The 18,991-nt window shown below is 40.5% G+C and overlaps 1 protein-coding gene across 2 annotated transcripts in view; it reads left to right on the forward strand.

Annotated features, from left to right (window-relative positions):
• The window catches only part of LOC311431688 (killer cell lectin-like receptor subfamily F member 1), a 32,527-nt gene extending 13,743 nt beyond the window's left edge, over positions 1–18,784 (forward strand). Inside the window, exons 5-12 of one of the 2 annotated variants that reach the window (XM_084509512.1) lie at positions 6,231–6,319; positions 7,321–7,401; positions 13,231–13,329; positions 14,556–14,687; positions 15,272–15,423; positions 16,186–16,301; positions 16,802–16,942; positions 18,582–18,784. In XM_084509512.1, coding sequence (XP_084365638.1) covers positions 6,231–6,319; positions 7,321–7,401; positions 13,231–13,329; positions 14,556–14,687; positions 15,272–15,423; positions 16,186–16,301; positions 16,802–16,931 — 799 coding nt within the window. In that variant the 3' untranslated portion in view covers positions 16,932–16,942; positions 18,582–18,784. Of the gene's footprint in view, positions 1–6,230; positions 6,320–7,320; positions 7,402–13,230; positions 13,330–14,555; positions 14,688–15,271; positions 15,424–16,185; positions 16,302–16,801; positions 17,500–18,581 lie in introns of those variants that run through there. The other variant, XM_084509513.1, reaches the window with a different exon arrangement.
• Positions 18,785–18,991: the final 207 nt, after the last annotated feature.

Consider the following 18,991-nt stretch of genomic DNA (forward strand, 5'->3'; position numbering starts at 1 on the left):
TTATTGGAGAACTGGCAACTTATGCATGCCACCAAGAGTGCAGTGCTGTGAAGAAAAAACAAGGAAACAAACAAACAAACAGAATTGTTATTTAAAATATCCTTTTAATTTTAATTTTAATTTTAATTTTAATTTTAATTTTAATTTTAATTTTAATTTTAATTTTAATTTTAATTTTTCTTTAGTCAAATCAGTGAAACCCAGAAGCACTCAGTAGTCTGCCTTAAGGTAAAAGAATAGGCATTTATTTTACCTTGCTGAATTTCAAAGACTAGATAGAAACATTAAAAGCCCATGAACAAAAGCATGTTTTACATTTATAAAGGAAAATGGTTGAAAAATCTCAGCAGACAATTTGTGGTTTCCTATGTGAAGCTTTATTCTACATGTTAACCAGATCAACACACAAGTTGGGGAACTTATTTGTGTTTATGGTGGTGGAAATAATATGAAAAGACAACACACTTGTCTGAGAGTTCATCTAACTACCAAAGCAAATTGAATTAGAAGGGAAAAAGGCAATTTTGGAAATGTCCCTGGAAAGCTCCCTTTATAAAAAATCTATTTCACAGCCAGGTCTATTAGCCATATTTATGAATACTTTTGCATACGAACAATCTCATAAGCCCTAACTCAGTAAGGCAATAAATTGTATGCTAAGTGTCATGCAGCAAACTTGTTTAGCAGCAACCTTAGGTTTGCTGAGAATTTTTGTGCTGGGAAGATTCTTTTTTCCGTGAACTGTCAATATGTTATAGCAACATTTCAGTGTGTGATGAAATACAATTGACTGAACATAAGCATTTCTATTTTGCCATTAGTGATAATTTTTTTTTAACAAATGAATGAGCACTGGTGGTGGGTTGACTTGGCTGGCCACCAGGTCCCCACCAAGCATCTCTCTCACTTCCCTCCTTAACAGGACTGGGGGAGAAAATAGAATGAAAAAAATCATGGGTTGAGATAAAGATAGAGGATTGAGATTTTTCACCAATTACCATCTCAGACAAAACAGACTTGACTTAGGGAAGATTAATATAATTTATTGGCAATTAATAACAGAGTAAGGCAGTAAGAACCAAAAAAAAAAAAAAAAAAAAAAAAAAAAACACACAAAACCTGAAAGTGCACTACCCCCATCTTCTCTTCTTTTTAAGCTCAACTTCACTTCTGACTCCTGACTCTAACCCCTTCCCCTTTCCCAAGTGGCACAGGGAGATGGGAAATGGGGTTTTCAGTTTGTCCATAACACTTCATCTCTGCAGCTCCTTCATCTTTTCTCTGCCCCTGCTCCATAATGGGCACCCTCCCACGGGATGCAGTTCTTCCTGAACTGATCCTGCGTGGGCTTCCCACAGGCTGCAGTTCTTAAAGAACTGCTCCCACATTGGTCTGTAACACAGGGCCCATCCTTCAGAAGCAAACTGCTCCAGCATGGGTCCCCCATGGGCAGCAGCTCCTGCCAGATCTCTTGCTTCACTCTGGGGTCTCCACAGGCTGCAGCTCCAGCCCGGGGCCAGCTCCTGCGGGGACTCTCCATGGGCCTCAGCCTCCTCCAGGCCAAATCCACCTGCTCTACTGGGAGCTCCTCCACGGGCTGCAGCATGAAGATCTGTTCCATGTGGGACCCAAAGGCTGCATGGGGACAGCCTGTGGTGGTGGTTTTACTCAGATGGGTGGCCAAGCTCCACCACAACCACTCTCTCACTCCCCCTCCTCAAAGGGAAAGGGGGAGAAAATACAATGGAAAGGACTGAAGGGTTGAGATAAGAACAGGGAAATCATTCAACAATTATCGTGACAGGCAAAACAGACTCAGCATAGGGAGACAATAAGATTTATTGCCTATTACTAACAAGCTAGAGAAGTGAGAAACAAAGTAAAGAAACCAAAAACGCCTTCTCCCCATCCACCCTCTTCCACCTCCTCCGCCCGAGTGGTGCAGGGGAACAGGGGAATAGGGGTTGTGATCAGTCTATAGCGCTTCTTCTCCGCCTCTCCTTCTCAGCCACTCTCGTCCCCTGTGCTGTGGGGTCCCTCCCAGGGGATGCAGTCCTTGATGAACTGATCCGGCGTGGGCTTCCCACAGGCTGCAGCTCTTCAAGAACTGCTCTGGATATGGGTCCATACCACAGGGTCCATTCATCAGGAGCAAACTGCTCCAGCCTGGGGTGCCCCACAGGCAGCAGCTCCTGCCAGGTCAGCTGCTCCTGCGTGGTCTCCTCTCCACGGGCTACAGGTCTGGCCTGGAATCTGCTCTGGCAGGAGTCCTCCACAGGCTGCAGCCTCCATCAATGCAGGTCCACCTGCTCCATCATGGTCTCTTCCACAGGCTGCAGCATGGAACCCTGCTCCACTGTGGTACTCCATGGGCTGCAGGGGGACATCCTGCTTCACCATGGTCCTCACCACAGGCCACAGGGGACTTCTGCTCTGGTTCCTGGAGCACCAGTCCCTCTTCTTCTTCACTGACCTTGGCACATCCTGCAAGGCTATTCCTCACTCCTCTCACTCTCCCAGCTGCTCTGTGGCAGAGTCTTTGTTTGTTTATTTGTTTGTTTGTTTTTCCCTTTCCTAAATATGGTTTCATAGAGGTGCAAACATCATCACTTATTGGCTTGGCTCTGGCCAGCAGCGAGGCCCTTACCTTACATGGGGCAGTTTTCAGATTCTTCTCACGGAAGCCACCCCTATGGCCCCCTGCTACCAAAACCTTGCCATATAAACCCACTACACCTGCTCCACCAGGGACATCTCCACAGGCTGCAGGGGAATTTGTGCTCTGTGCCTGGAGCATCTCCTGCCCTCCTTCAGCACTGACCTTGGGGGCTGCAGGGCTGGTTCTCTCCATACATTTTCTCACTCCTCTCTCCCAGCTGCTGTTGCACATCAGTTTTTCTTAAATATGATTTAACAGAGGTGCAAACAACCATTGGCTTATAACACAGAAATACTCTATCGGTCATAGTAAATAGAAACTGTGAGTTTCTCTGATCCTAAGCATTAAAACCTAGTTAATATTTACTTTCTGATCATTTCCGATTTTTAGTCTTTATCTCTCCAGTTTCAGAGTCGTCACCCAAATTGTCAGTCAGCTATTGGTCTTTCTGAAGGTCCTATGACTGCAGATAATTTGAGCAAAAAAATCAGAGCTCTTGCCACAGCTGCATGTTTTACCATAATTTTTTCTTTGTTTTTTTCTTTGTTTTTTTCTTTGTTTTTTTAAACAATCACTGTGTGATAAATGGAACAAGATGGAACTGCTACACCATCTGCTGTTGATTCTAATTAGCATAATTGATATGATTAATATAATTATTGTAATGTAATTAGACAGCTTTAATGTCATGCAAACTGATTTAATCAACTCTTTATTTAGAAAGATAACTAAAATAAATAATGTGCTCTGACAAATGGTATTCAATTCAAGTTTTAATGTGTAATTTCCCCTCATAAGAGAAGGGTTTTAAAATCAGATTATTTTTTGCAAGTATTGGAGGTTAGGGAAAATGCATCATGGACAATGTTTAAATAATAATTGTTTGCTTTCATTATGGAAAAGTTCTTGTATTAAAGCGTGGTGGGCTTATGGACACCATACAGAAAAACAATACCTTGGATAGCATGCATGAAAACCAAAATAGACCAGGACAAAAACCATAATTGTCACTCCAAAAGTCCAGACTGGGAGATTCTTTTACCATTTTCCAGATGGAAGCCACAATACTTTTACAGTCTACAACTTCTAGGTCTACAATTTCTAGGTCTACAACTTCTCATTTTAGAAGACTGGGTATGCAGTGTTTGTCTGAAATTTTTACTAATGGAGAGAATAAAAAAGAAAACTGAAAGTTCATTTACTGTCCATTTCAATAGTGAAGCTATTTTAGATAATTGAAGTAATAAAAACTCATGCTATGGAAATTTTCCTTTGCTGAGAGAAAGAGATTGAACTTTTGGAATTCAGAATACCTGTGCAAGAAATTCCTTGGATATGTGTCTCCTGAGTCCACACTGAACCCAGTTCAGGTGGATACAGATACATTTTTCACAATCGCCACTGATGGTTATCACTCAAGCAGGGTTATGGGTGAAGAGTCAGGCTGGGGGACAGGCAAGGGTAGTATACTGCCACAATGGGTGAGGCATGATTTCCCTCTAAATTTAAATGATAGTTCTCTAGATCTCATTTGAGACCCTTAAAAATTAGAGCCACTTTCCAGTTTTCTGACATGGATATTTCTAAGCAAGTTGTATAGCAGTATTAGTGGCTTGGTTCTCTGCTTGCTGGGTTTCTTTACACATCTTGGATAGATAGCATCTGACCATGTCCATTTGGTTGTATTAATTTTCCTGTTTATTGAATAACCTGTAACATTGACCTTCTGAACTGAGGCACACCCTCTCATATGTGTCCCGTGAAGAAAATTTAAGTACAGAAACCTCACCAAGTTCCTCTGTAGCAAACACATGTAACACATCCACTGTACATGTTGGACTTCACAAAATAAAATAAAATTATATAGCATATTTTTGCAGCTTTGAAGTTTTCTTTCTGCTGAAATAAAATGTGAAATGCAAAGTCTGTTTGAGAAACAAGAACCAGAATAGAAAAAAATATATAAATAAAAAGCCAGTTTTCTAAGCATGCAAAAATAAGAACTAGGTTGTGATATAAAATACTATGCACATCAACTCTAAGTACACACTTAAAGAATGCCATGGAGACACTCTCATTGAAATGTCTGCATGCCTACATTTTCCTGTATTGTTCTTCTGTCTTGATGTTTGGAACCAAGTTGCATGCTCCATCCCTCTGTTGAGAAGGTGATCTATATTTTCAAGGCTCTTGACTGTCACTTACCTCCCTGCAACTATGGTTGGTTCTACTGCCAACCTGAGAGCAACCTTGAGCTTAATTTAACTTGCTAACTTATTTAATAAACAATTCTGTGTTTTTTAACCCAGCCTATGCCACAGCTGGAAGACACTACCTATAAATGTCTTACTCCTTGTCTTTCCTTTGGTATTTTCCCAAAGTTATCCTCTGCTAGTATATAACTAACACCTCAGTAATAGATTAGCAGATGCTGCTATGAGATCAGCACCCATCATTCACAGCATCATTGGTTTACCTTTCTTTTGTCCATGTGCTCCTCCATTTTCTTACTGTATCCTCCTATTTGGCATTTTTTTTTTTTTAATTTTATTATTTATTTATTTATCTTTAGAGAAGTAGCTGATAAAGTTTGGCAGGGTAGACTCACCAAGTTGTCATGCATTGTACAGTATTCATTCTGTACTCACTCTGTTCCAGAACTGCTTTACTGCAGTAGAGAAATAATAATAATAATGCCATCTTTGGCAGAATGATGTAAAAAACCCAGATCCCTGAAAACTCTGTAACAAGTAAGGCTGCTGAAAGGTTGATGTTTTGCTGCTACATGGGATTTGACATACATGTTAGTTGACTGTATCCTTATTGGATGTGTACTGCTTGTATGCATCAATGGCTTGGTTAATTTTTGGCAGCATGGTAATTCTTCTAAGTCTGGAAGACTGTTTGCCCCTTAATTGTGTGGGTTTTCTTCAATCTTTATATGTAGATACAGGAACATACTCTCACTTTCACTTTTCAAAACTGGTCTAAGAGTGTAAAGGGGATTTAGTACAAATGAAACGAGAGACTATAGTATTTGAGCAATGTATTTATCAGACGCATGAGTTTTAAAAACCGGTCTGTTCCTATGCAGGAGGAGAATCCACCTAAGAATCCATTTCTGACATTATTCCCACAGGTGGTCTTCTCTTAATCTTTTTAAGAGCTTTCTGAGACAACTCCAAGATTTATTCATCTACTCATTTTGATTTACTAGAAATTTGTATAGCTTAGAAAAAAAAAGGGGGGGGGAGGGGGAGGAAGAAAAAATATAAAGACTGTCAGACTGTTGTAAGATGATTGTGGTAGGCTGAGCTTAGCCAGATGTCAGATGCCCACCCAGACACTTCTTCACTCTCTCACTCCCACTGCTCTACAGGATAGGTGAGAAAATAAGGTGAAAAGACTCATGGATTTAAGGTAAAGACAAAGAAAGCACTTCTGAGTTACTTTCACAAGCAAGACAGACTCAAGTTGGGGAAAATTAATTTAATTTGTTGTAAATTAAAATAAAGTTGTATAGTGAGAAACAAAAATATTAAAACACCTTCCTCCCGCTCTCTTTTCCCAGGCTCAACTTCACACCTTCATTCCCAATTCCAATACCCCCTGCACCCACCCCCAAAGAGATGCAAGGAAGGTTGAGGATGGGGGATTACGGTCAGCCAATGACAGCTCCTCTCTGCCACTCCTTCCTCCTCACACTCTTCCCCTGCTCCATGGTGGGTCTTCTCCTCAGGCTGCTGGGGAATCTGTGCTCTGCTACCTGGAGTACCTCCTGCTCATGCTCTCACATTGGTCTTCACAGGGCTTTTAACCCCTCACTCCTCACACTGCCATGAATGGATTTTAAACTCCTTTAAATGTGTTTTCCCAAGGTAACCACCAGCTTGGCTGATGGACTTTGCTGTGTCTTGCAGTGTTTCCATTGGAGCTGGCTTTGTCTGGCACCACACAATCCCTGGCCTCTTCCCAAAGAGGCCACCTCTGCAGCCCCCCTGTTACCCATGCCTTGACACCTACTCCCAACACAATGATGAACAAGTATGACCCTTCAGAAAACAGCTGTTGTCAGCAGAATATCCTTTGCGTCAAAGTGCTACAAAGGGGCAAGGGGCCAGGAGCATCAGAGCAAGGCTTGTCAGCCAGGGCCTGTCCGTCTGCCCCACCAGGAGAAGGCACCTGGAGGCACCAGGACAGCCCCAGCCCTGACATCAGGCACAGTCCTGGGATGGGGCCAGGGTAAGGCCTGTTTATGGGCCCATGGGTTGGCCTGGTTGGGTAGAGCATGGTGGTGGGGAGATAGCCCTGCTGGAGTTTCGCTGGGGCAGGGGCTGATGGCTCCAGGGTCTGATGTAGAGTCCTGAGTGCAGGGGATCCCAGTGGGTGGGCAGGTTAGAAATATCTGAGAAGGTTCTAAAGTTTTCAGAGATAGATGGAGAACTGAAAAAAAAAAAAAAAAAAAAAAAAAAAAAAAAAAAGTTCACTTGTCAATTCAGTTATTCTCTTTTAACTGTTACATTCCTTTTCATGGTCCCGTGACTTCATGACTTCAGTTAAAAGCACAAATGACCATCCACTCTCCCCTTCCTGTTTATAACACTTGTTTGAAACATTTTCTGTAACTGAGTTTGACACTAACCATCATTTGCAATCAATAGGAAGAAGTGACCTTGAGATGGAGAATGAAGAGGGTTACGCAGAACTGAATTTCAAAGCAAGGAAGAAAAACTCCAATGCAGGTAAGCATATAAGCATACACATCTCTCCTTCTATATTCAGACATATTTGAGTTACCATAAAACAATTAAACAAACAAACAAACAAAAACCACCACAAATCTGCCAAAATTTTAGTTGGTGTTGCTAATAAGCAAATGGTATATGGCTATATATTGAGAAATATGATGAACAGTAGGTAAAAAGTACCACCAGGCTTGGAGTGTGTGTTGGCAGTCCCAGTACAGGATGGAGATTAGAAAATGGAGGTATGGGAGGAAGGCATGAAGCAGTAATTGTCAGCAAGTTTGCAGTTGTCTCAGCTCATCAGCTATTTATGTTTTGTCTGGTATTTTTTTTTCCCTCCAAGAATCACCCAAGGAGAATTTAAGAATAATTTAAATGAAAACCGTAAGACAGTAACTTACTGTCCAGTAAGCTTTTTCAATAACTTTTGGAGGGCTTTATCAGGAACAGCAGGGAAGAAAGTACAAAGATAAATGCTGGAAGGCTTTCAAGGTTACTTTTGCTAACCTCTACTTCTTTTACGTGATGCATGGGAGAACTCAGACCACAAATATTAAGTCCTCAGAGCATCCAGGTTCCAAACAGTTAATTAGCTATGATGATAGGTTCCTGAGAAATTCTGGTTGCACTCTTACATAACAACAATTTTTAACAGTAAAAAAGTGAAAGCCAACTTAAGTTACTCAGCATAGTAGGACTAACTTGGTGCAACTTTATTAACATCAATTATGCCAGTTTTGCTATTATTAAAACTTATACTGAAAGTTAATAAAAGTACAAAACCAGCAAAAGTGAGAGAAAAATAAACGGAAAGCTGATAATAAAACCTAATATTTATTTAACTAAGAATTTTAAGTTGTCAAACTTACCAAAAAGCAAAAAGATGTTGCTGTAATGGAGTAGGTTGAACATTTTCATATAAAAGAAGCAGAGAGTTAGGCAAAGTGTATGTGACCAAATGTACATAATAGTATGTGACCATAAACACACAGAGTATGTAATGACTAAGTCAGTTTTAAAATGCTCGTCATCTCCCTCCATGACTGGGTCCCAAAAGACCACTGCAGGAGCAAACAGGCAGAACAGGAAGACTTCAGGCAAGCAGCTTAGAGGAACAGTTGTTCCTTTAAGCGTCCTTCAGGCCACATCCACCTACTCCGCTGTGGGCTCCTTCATGGGCTGCAGGGGAACTTCCGCTCTGGTGTCTGGAGCAGAAGTTCCTCCACTTGTGCTTCTACTCCACTTCTGGAGCAGAAGCACCTCCACTTCCTTCTTCACTGACCTGTGTCTGCAGGGCTGTTTCTCTGTACATTTTCTAAGTCTGCTCTCCCAGCTGCTGTTGTACCACAGATTTCTTTCCCCTTTCTTAAATACACATAGAGGTGCAACCGGCATTGCCTACTGGCTCTTATCTGACTTGTTATAGCTTCTGGGCTTTTCTCACACACCCCACCCTTGCAGTTCCCCTCCTACCAAAATATTGCCACATAAACTCAATATACAGTGTGTGAGCTAGATTTAGACTAGACACAGGCTAGTCATTGTAGCATGGTTTTATCTCAGAAGTGAATTTTATGGAGTGGTTAGTAGTGGTTGCAATGCCCTATTGGCATAATCCAATGCAATATTGACACCAGTTCTTGTAGCACAGAAGAACGACCACAATGCAGAGCTCCCCTTCCTTCCTGCAGTCACATCTGATCTTGCCAGTGGTGAAAGCTGCAGAGGTGTCCTGAGAAGCTGAACAAACACTGAGCTGTTAGCTTGTGCTTCACTGTCAGCACTGTGATATCACCACTACCAGAGCTCATTCTGGGTATTTGTGCAATAATCTGAGTATTTACACAAGTCACTTGTTACTGTTTTGCCTGCAGTCCAGCCATTGTGCAAATCATGGCAGAGATAAGATTAGATAACCTAGTTGCCTTTTTATTGTCAAAATCACTACACAGTACCCAAGGAAGGAGAATGCACACACATGCATAACCATAATATATGTTGCATAGTCAGTGAAAAGAACTGTATTCTATTTACAGAATATATGCTGTCTAAATAGGGTGGGAATATAAAAACAGTGGGGATTAATTTGAATATTTAAAGACAACTAGTCACATATACAGAATTTCCAAAGTAAGTATGATTGCATGGACAAATGAGGAAAAAAATGTTTGACCTCTGTGCAAAACTGATAGCTAGAAACCAGTCATGAAGTGGAAGTGTTAGAGAAAATAAATTTATCACGTTGCACAAAGTTCAACGGTCTTTTTATGATTTGAAATGCAACTCCATGCATTACATTTTTTAATTAATAGTGTTGCAGCATAAAACTTTTCAAACAGCTGATTCACATCTGATCTAGATCACCAGTATTTGAAATGTAATAGTTATTAAAGGATATTTACAGAAGATACTTCCTGATGTAATTTACTAGATGCAAAACAAGATCTTTATGAGGTAAAATATTTTCCTACCCCATTTTCTCTTCTGAGAAGGCTAATTTCCATGAAATGGAAAGTCATTCTTCTGTTGTTCTCTGACTTTATTCCATGACCCCAACTCAGGGCAAATGAGTGTAAGGACTGGCACTGTATGTAATGGAGGGGCTGGACTACATGGAGCTTGTAGTTGGTGATGACATGGTAGAGAGCCTCTGAGTAAGGATTAAGGGACAAACAAATTAACAGAAACCATTGTGGGAGTCTACTATAGGCCACCCAGCCAAGATGATGACACCTATGAATTGTACTTTAAGGAGCAAACAGATACCCTAGATCAGCCACCCTTGTAGTTTTTGGTGACTTCAGCTTGCCAGATGTGAACTGGGAATACCCCACTGCTGATGCAAACAGGTCCAGGAGATTCCTAAAAAATCTTGATGATAACTTCAAGATTTAAGTACAGGTACTAAGGGAGCTGGCTAGGAAAGGTGCCCTCCTAGATCTGTTTCTTGTGAATAGAGATGATCTCATGGGTGGAGTGGCGATTGGTGGCCATCTTGGCTGTGAAACAAGTAATCAAATTTAAAATTTTTGGTGAGGAGAACTGCCACCAGAACTTCAACCCTGTACGTGGGGAAAGCAAGCAGACTTCCATATGGAGCTGCTCAGGGAACTGATGAGCAAAGTCCCCCAGGATCTTTTTTTTTTTGGAAGACATTTTTCTGAAGACATTGGTGCCCATCAGTGCTACTCAGTTTTAAGTACCACCTCTTATGAGCACAGGAACAGGAAATTCCAAAATGTTGGAAGTCAAGCAAGCAGGACAGAAGGTTGGCTTGGCTGAGCAGAGTCTTGTAGACCTTAGGCAGAAAAAGAAAGTGTGTGTCCACTGCAAGTGAGGCTGGGTGATATGGGAGGACCGTAGAGATGCCGTTTACCATTGTAGGGAGAAAATTTGTGTGGCCTCAATTAGAGTTGAAGTTGGCCAGTATTGTGGGGGCTCTTTTAAAGGACTTTTAAAAATATGCTAACAGCAAAAGGAGGACCAGAGAAAACATTGGTCCATTACTTGATGAGGATGGTCAGCTCACAAATAGGGACATAGACAAAGCAAAGATGCTTAATGCCTTCTTCGCCTCTGTCTTCAACACCGATGGTGGGCTCTGAGTTGGAGGGCCATGACTGCAGTAACAATGAACTTCCAGCCAACCCTGAGCTTGTGGAGGATTTGCTGCTCCACCTGGATGCATATAAGTCTATGGAACGTGAAGGGATTCTTCCCAGAGTACTCAAAGAGCTGGCAGATGTCATCACAAGACCTCTCTCCCTTACTTTTCAATGGTCTTGGGAATCTGGAGAGGTCCTGTTTGACTGGAAGCTGGCAAAATTACTGCTTTCAAGAAGGGCAAGAAAAAAGACCCTGGAAATTACAGGCCTGTCAGTCTCAGTTCAGTGCCTGGTAAAATTATGGAGAAAATTATTCTGGGAGTTACTGAAATTCAGCTGAAGGACAATGTGGTCATTGGTCAGAGCCAACTTGGGCTGATGAGGTGAAGGTCCTGCTTAAGAAGTTTAATTTCTTTTCATGACAAGGTCACCCACCTAGTTGACCAAAGGAAGAAGTTGGTGTAATCTTTTTGTATGTAAGCAAAGCTGAAACAGTGTTTCTCACCATATCTTTCTGAACAAAATTACCAGCATACAGGTAGATGAATACATAATGTGATGGGCAAGCAATTGGCTGATGGGTTAGGCTCAAAGTATTACAATAAATGGGGTTACATCAGTCTGGTAGCCGGTCACTAGTGGGGTTCCCTGGGGCTCAATATTAGGGCCAGTTCTCTTTAATGTTTTCATAAATGATTTGGATGCAGGACTTGAGGGTCTATTAAGTAAGTTTGCAGATGACACTAAATTGGGAGGAGCTGTTGACTCTCTCTAGGGTAGAGAGGCATGGCGTAGAGATCTTGACAAAACAGAGGGCTGGGCAATCACCAACTGCATGAAGCTGAACCAAAGGAAGTGCCAGATTCAGCATCCGGGATGGGGTAACCCTGGTTATACATACAGACTGGGGGACAAGAGGCTGGAGATCAGCCCCACGGAAAGGGATTTGGGGCTTGATGGCAAATGGAATGGCAAATTCAACAGTGTGCCCTGGCAGCCAGAAGGTTGAACTGTATCCTTGAGTTCATCAGGCATGGCATTGCTACCCAGTTGATGAAAGTGACTGTCCCACTCTACCCTGTGCTGGTGCAGCCTCACCTTGAATACCATGTGTAGTTTGGGACCCCACAATATAAGGACATAAAACTGCTAGAGAGCATCCAAAGGAGGGCTGTGAAGATGATGAAAGGATCTAGAGGCAAGACGTGAGGAGTGGCTGAAGTTACCTGGTTTGTTCATCCTAGAGAAGAGGAGACTGAGGGGAGGCCTCATGGTGGCCTGTAGCTCCCTCATGAGGGGAGCAGAGGGAAAGGTGCTGAGCTCTGCTCTCTGGGGACAGTGACAGGACCCAAGGGAACGGCATGGAGCTGGGGCTGGGGAGGTTCAGCTGGACATTAGGAAAAGGTTCTTCAGTGAGGCGGTGGTTGGACTCTGGAAGAGGGCCCCCAGGGAAGTTCATGGCACCAAGCCAGTCAGAGTTCAATAAGTGTTTGGTCAATGCTCTCAGACATCTGGTCCGATTTTTGGATGGCCCTGTGTGGAGCCCGGAGCTGGTCTTTGTGGATCCTTTCCAACTCAGGATATTCTATGTTTCCATGAAAAAAATCTCCAAATTATAACACAGACTTTTCTAAAGGCCTTTGACTTGGCATCCAGTGTACAGGTGATTAATTAGTGAGTCCTGGTGCTAAAGAATTTAGCCCAAAGGTCTACTGGTCCTTTGTTGATTGACAGTGTGGGTATTCATAGCCCTAGAACTTCTTTTTTATTTGTGCATTACATATTTGTCTTTTTCTTTGAAACTGTTAGAAACTTCAATTCTTCCTTATATCTTTTTACTGTTTGTGAGGTTTTGTTTAGTAATGTTTGTTAAATGCTTGCTGTAACATGTAACAGTCATGTTACTTGCCAGAGTGATAGCCCCTGATATGAAGAAGCAGAAAGTGGTAGCTGTTCCACTTATAACCTCAAATGGATGGGTAAACAGTGAAAACAGATTCAACAAATTCAAACCCAAAAAAACTTTTCATAAATGAATTTGTTAGAAACAATAACCACTTGATATGCATGAGGCAACCAGAAGGGAAAATAGAACAATCACAAAGCACATAGCAATGTGACAGTGAAGGATATTCTGTCTGAATGATGTCTAGAGAAACACAGATTTATGTCCTGGGTAATATCTCATGCCATGTTTATAAAACCATCTTATTTCTTGCAGAATTTTCCTCCAATTCTTCAGCCTTGCGGTATCTTGCTGCACTCTCAGGATTTCTGAATCTTATATTTCTGGGAGCTGTGATTGCATTATTTCAGCAATGTGAGTGACCAAGTGAAATATTTTGCTTTAATTCCTGTGCAATTGGCAGGTGTTAATCCTCGATTTAAACAATTTTTCCAAACAGACTGTTTTGATATGGTGACAAGATCACTCAATGCTTTCCACTATTGGGTTTCTAATGAAGGTTAGAGGGAGTTATTGGTATTTTGAGGCTGTGGATCTGCAAAAGATCAGTGGCTTTCGGAGGGCAGTTGCATGTTTGGAGTTTATGAACAGATCTGGAGTCTCATTTTTCAGTCCCTCAGCCGGACAGTCCCTCTTTTCTTTTCCAAAACTGAACAAATAACCCAGATTTCTAGCCAAAGAATTAATTTTTCAGTTTGTAAAAGCACTTTTATTAATGAAACCGAGTTCAGTCTGGATATGTGGTGTAACTGGAACCCCTGCTACCTCCTCTTCCTCTCATCCTCACAGCCAGTCTTCACCTGCTGATGCCCATCTTTGTGTGCCTTAAGTTTCAGCCAGTCCTACCAGACCTGCACAACAGGAAATGTGAGCTGTACTTCAGGGATGGTTGAGATAGGAAGCTGAAAGATGTTACTTGTAGATGAAATATACTGCTTTAAACAGAAATAAAAATGTGTGCCTATAAATGTATAAATGTGGTCTTTCCACTGTCCACAAAATGTGTGCTTAAGCACTGGCTCACTGCCAGTACTGATCGCAGAGCTTAAATATCTAGCACAAATGTATGCCATTATCCCTGGACATTTAAACTTTGGCATCAGAAAGAAGTGGCTGCAGTTGCCTTGGACAAGCAAGTTGAATGAGGTGGTCATCAACAAGCATCTAAATACTTACCAAGGAGTCTAATTTTAGTTTTCTCCTTCAGAAAATCTCAGCCTGATAACCCCAGTGTCCAGCCTGCTTCTGGACATAAAAATCACTTTGCACATCAAAATCACCTGAGAATCTGGGAGAAAATAAAAAGTCAGAAGCACTTCTGGGTATGACTACATTGTTAATGGCAGCCATTCTCCCTTTCTCTGGATTTGAGTCCTGCACTCACACATCAACCCATTCTTTTCTGAAATTAGCTGAATACAGAGTTCAGGCACTAGAAAATCAATGGCACAGCCATGTTATTTGGTTGTTATATACCACGTTGTTAAAAACAAGTTGATGACACAATCTGTGCTGTCTATGGAAGTTCTTTACAGTTCATTTGTGAACTTTACATTAAAATGTTGAGGATTCTTGTCCAGGTGACTTGCCATCAAGTAATGTGTGGAAGCCCAGAGAAAATATTTCTGAAAGTAGCAATATCTCAGGGGAAGATCTCCATGAAAACAACCTACTGACTGCATTAAAGGAGAGTTTATGCATGAATACAAATGGTAAGGAAATAAAATCTCGTTCATAGTACCATAAATGGTTTGAATTTCTAGAAAAGATTAATATAAAAAATAAACACCTGGATAAAGTAACCGACCTTCAGATTACAGAATAATAATGTTTATATTGTTAAAGATGTATAAAGTGATCTACTTCAGAGTTCCATTCTTGGAAATGTTAGTTTAAGAAAGAAATTCAAGTGGAGTAGTGATACTGAAGGTCTTTGTGACTTCTCTGTGGGTTCCATGGAAACCAATTGTACTACTCCCAGGGATTTCAGCAGAATGGGAATTTTATCTGTGGCTTCTATCCCAGTTTTTATGTAAATGATTTAGCACAATTATCTAGAGTTCTGAAATATTTAAATGCACAGAGTGATCCCTAATGACTATCCTTATTGCCACTGTAAAGCAGAAACAATGTGCTTTCTTAAAATGAAGTGTACCATCACAGTTTCTGCCCCACTCCTGTCTTAAAGCTTCTTTAATCTCATATTAAGAAGCCTCAGAAAAGTGTGAGTCAATATTACTAGTATCAGTTGTAAATAAGAAAGTGTCAAAATCCATTCACCCCAAATTCTTCACAGACTCCAGATGTGAGCTCTGCCCCATTGGTTGGAAGCTGCATTATGGGAGATGTTATTACTACTCAGAAAGAAGTGACACCTGGGAGAATAGTAGAAAGTATTGCCTAGGAAGAAAATCTGAGCTCCTGATTATAGAAAATGAGACTGAAATGGTAAGCTTGTAAGGCATTCTGTGGTTCAAATACTATTTTTACTTATACCATGAGAATCCAAATATCACAGCAGAGCTTTCCATGTATATTTAGAAGACATTTCTAATCCATATATGCTCATAAAGGGCATTGTCAGTGGTAAATGCACTGATGATTGATCTCTGCATGTTAAGAAATGTTTGTGTCAAAAAGACCAGTAGTCCAGATTTCATTTAAATAGATGTAATGATATGCTTATACTTTATCTCCAGCAAGAATCAGATGGAATTTGATTGAAGGATTCTTGCATGTTATATTCCAAATCAAACCCGTTCAGAGCTAAGTTGATACAAAGGCTGTTGCCTTTCTTCTGGGAATTGATCTATTTCTCTGTACTTTATACATTTTAAAATGTCAATATTAGGCTGAGCTGGCAAAATGATCACTCCCTTCCTTGTAAGGAGAAAATAACAGGTACCTTCAGCTGCTATATTTCAGATCAGCCTGATTCTCATCTAAAATGTGCTTATGGAATGAACCCAGGCAAGGAGCCAAAATTAGCTCCTTGGTTGCTCCACTTAGCCACAGCACAGGGGTATAATTGAGAATCTGAACTAATTTATATGCTGTTTTTCCTTCAATTTCTTGGAAACATTCTCTGGAGTTTTTGGGCATGCAACCCTTGCTGTTTTTAAAATATTAGTTATCACTGTATGTTACTGGTGCTGGAGTTTTATGAAGTGCCATTATTATGAGAATTCAAAGGCATATACCTTTCTTCAGGATTTCTTAAATAAACTGAAGGATAAAGACATTGGCTTTGTTTGGACTGGATTAAGTTTCAATGAGGACGAAGGAAAATGGTTATGGCTCAACGATCCCAAACATCTAGGGCACAGGTAGGTTCATTCTGGAATCAATCAGTATTGTCTTTACAATGTATTTTCTACTTGCTATGCTGAAGCTATTCAGCCATTACCATGAGAAAGTGAGAATATGATGTCAGAAAAAGTAAGAAAATGATGTCAGGTGCCATGCTCCAGTCAGGCATCTCAGCCTATCCTGATTTTTCTCTATACAGAATTCTGATCAAAACATGCAGATGAAAAGTGAAATTTGTTGGCAGATTTCAGAAAAGAAACTGAATTTATTAGGAGGTGAGAATGCTGCATAAGCTTTTTTCTTCCAGCTATATTTCAAGTAGGGAAACAGAAAGGATGAAGCTTACTAAACAAGCAAAACCTGTCTGCTTTGTCAGAGAGTCAAAAGAATGACAGCATAAAAACAACAACAAAAATCCAGTCTTTGTGGTTTCACTGTTTATCTATTCTTTTTTTTTTTTTTTCCCATAATACAAATTCCGAGATATTTATGTCTGTTTTTTGTTTTGTTCTTGCAGTTTTACAATAAAAGGAAGGAAGAAAGAAGAAAAATGTGCTGCCTATAAGCTGACAAAAATGCATGCTGATAACTGCCACTCCCTATACAAGTGGATTTGCAGGAAGAGTGCAGTGTTTCTGCAGGTCTAAGATGTTTTAAAGTGAGAGAGGAGGTTCTTTTAAGATTTATAGCATTTTACAGTGGGTAGGATATCTGATGTAAAATTAAGGGGAAATTGTTGACCTGAATTCTGTTATTCTATTTGTGATTAAAATCCAGGAAGATTTCAGGCTTGTTTCTCTCTTCTTTTCGAGACGAAGGTATAAAATCTATGTCTTTATGCACACTGATGCATGGCCCCTTAGAGCTACAAAAACAAGTAGCCTACCAACTTTAAGTTTAAGGAGTTTAAAGAGTCTAAGAGTTGTATAAACCATAGGTAAAATGAGGGTTTTGTACCAGCCTGGCAAATAGATTATACAGCAGACCAAAAGTTGCTACTGCTGCTTATTTTAGATGAAGAGGTTATAATTAGTACTATGCACTTAAATGTGCCTGTGTATCTTACCTCTGGAGGACCAACATAGGAAGTCAGCATGACTCTGTGAAAGAGCAAGTCAAAATCTTGTATATTTTCAAAAAAATGGTTTCATGTACTTCATTCAGTGCTGCAGAATTTGAAACTTAAAAATACCATAAATACCTCTTGAATTTGGATGTGAGATTCAATTGTCTGTCTTTGTTCTACTAGTGCACAGGAAATGGCAAAATCACATTTATGGGGCTACAGGGCTATAACCTATTGATTGTCCACTGACAGACAATTTTGACAAATCAGATTTTTGTTTGTTTGTTTGTTTAATTTTGCAACCCTCCTACATCTCAGGGCTACTGATCATGATGGGGCAGTGGATCTCAGAGAAATTTGCTCTTTTCTCTCTGCTCTAACTTTAAGATAACTTGTATAGGTCTGAGAGTAGTCTGTAGTTCTTCATTGTTAGTATAACATACTAAGCAGTTTAATAGCCAAGAGAAATCAGTGTAATGATTAAAATGATGACTCTATGATGTAAAGCCAAGTTCCAAATTGCTGTAGTTGTGGGAGATCACTCTAAGAGGCCCTTCCACCAGCAATGCTGCATTTTGGATTCCAGTAGCAATGTGGGTTCTTTAGTTATTTACTAAATGTCCAGTAACCTCTTCCTTTATGGCTTTTGAGCAACATGTCAGGCTTTAGGTGTAAGAGTAGCATTCTGTAACATTTCTGGCAATTATTTGAAAATCGTTGAAAATTGCTTAGCAATGCCTAAATGTATCGAGCCTAACAGCATACAATTGCAATGATTTCTGTGAGCTGGGTATTTCTTCTGTGGGTATGATGTAAATAAAACCACATCCTTTACCGGTGTTACTTTACATACACATCTATTATCAGATAAATTATACATAGATTATATACAACAATTTGTGTACACGTGCTGTACACAATATTGTTATACATCCCTGAAACTATCTGGCTAACTCCTTCACAACAACAACAACAAAAACTTATTTGTAATATTGGAACATGGTAGTATACTACTCACTTAGTTTTTTGAAATCTCTGTAATAGACGAACTCTTGGTTACCACTATGACCGGTTTTCTATCCAGCCCGGAAGCATATGCTTTTACATATATGTCTTGTATCTCTGACATTATATGACACTTCACAAATTAGCAATCTTCCCATTCCCAGTGTTGTAAATGTATATTTAATAGCATGCATTCTTTTTAAAATATATTTTATAATTATTACAGAATCACAGAATGGCCAATGTTGGAAGGGACCTCTGAAGATCATCTAGTCCAACCCCCCTGCCAAGCAGGGTCACCTAGCACATTGCACAGGGTCACATCTGGACAGGTTTTGAGTGTCTCCAGAGGAGACTGCATGGTCTCTCTGGGCAGCCTGTTCCAGTGCTCTGTCACCCTCACAGTAAAGTAATGTTTTTACACATTCAGATGGAACTTCCTGTGTTTCACTTTGTGCCCATTTGCCTTGTCCTGTCACTGAGCACCACTGAAAAGAGTCTATCTCCATCCTTTTGGCACCCTCCCTTCAGATATTTATACACATTGATAAGATCTCCTCTCAGCCTTCTATTCTCCAAGCTAAACAGGCCCAGCTCCCTCAGGCTTTCCTAATAAGAGAGATGCTCCAGTCTCCT

Source organism: Aythya ferina (assembly GCF_964211825.1).
Source record: "Aythya ferina genome assembly, chromosome: 1".
Classification (NCBI taxonomy): Eukaryota; Metazoa; Chordata; class Aves; order Anseriformes; family Anatidae; genus Aythya; species Aythya ferina.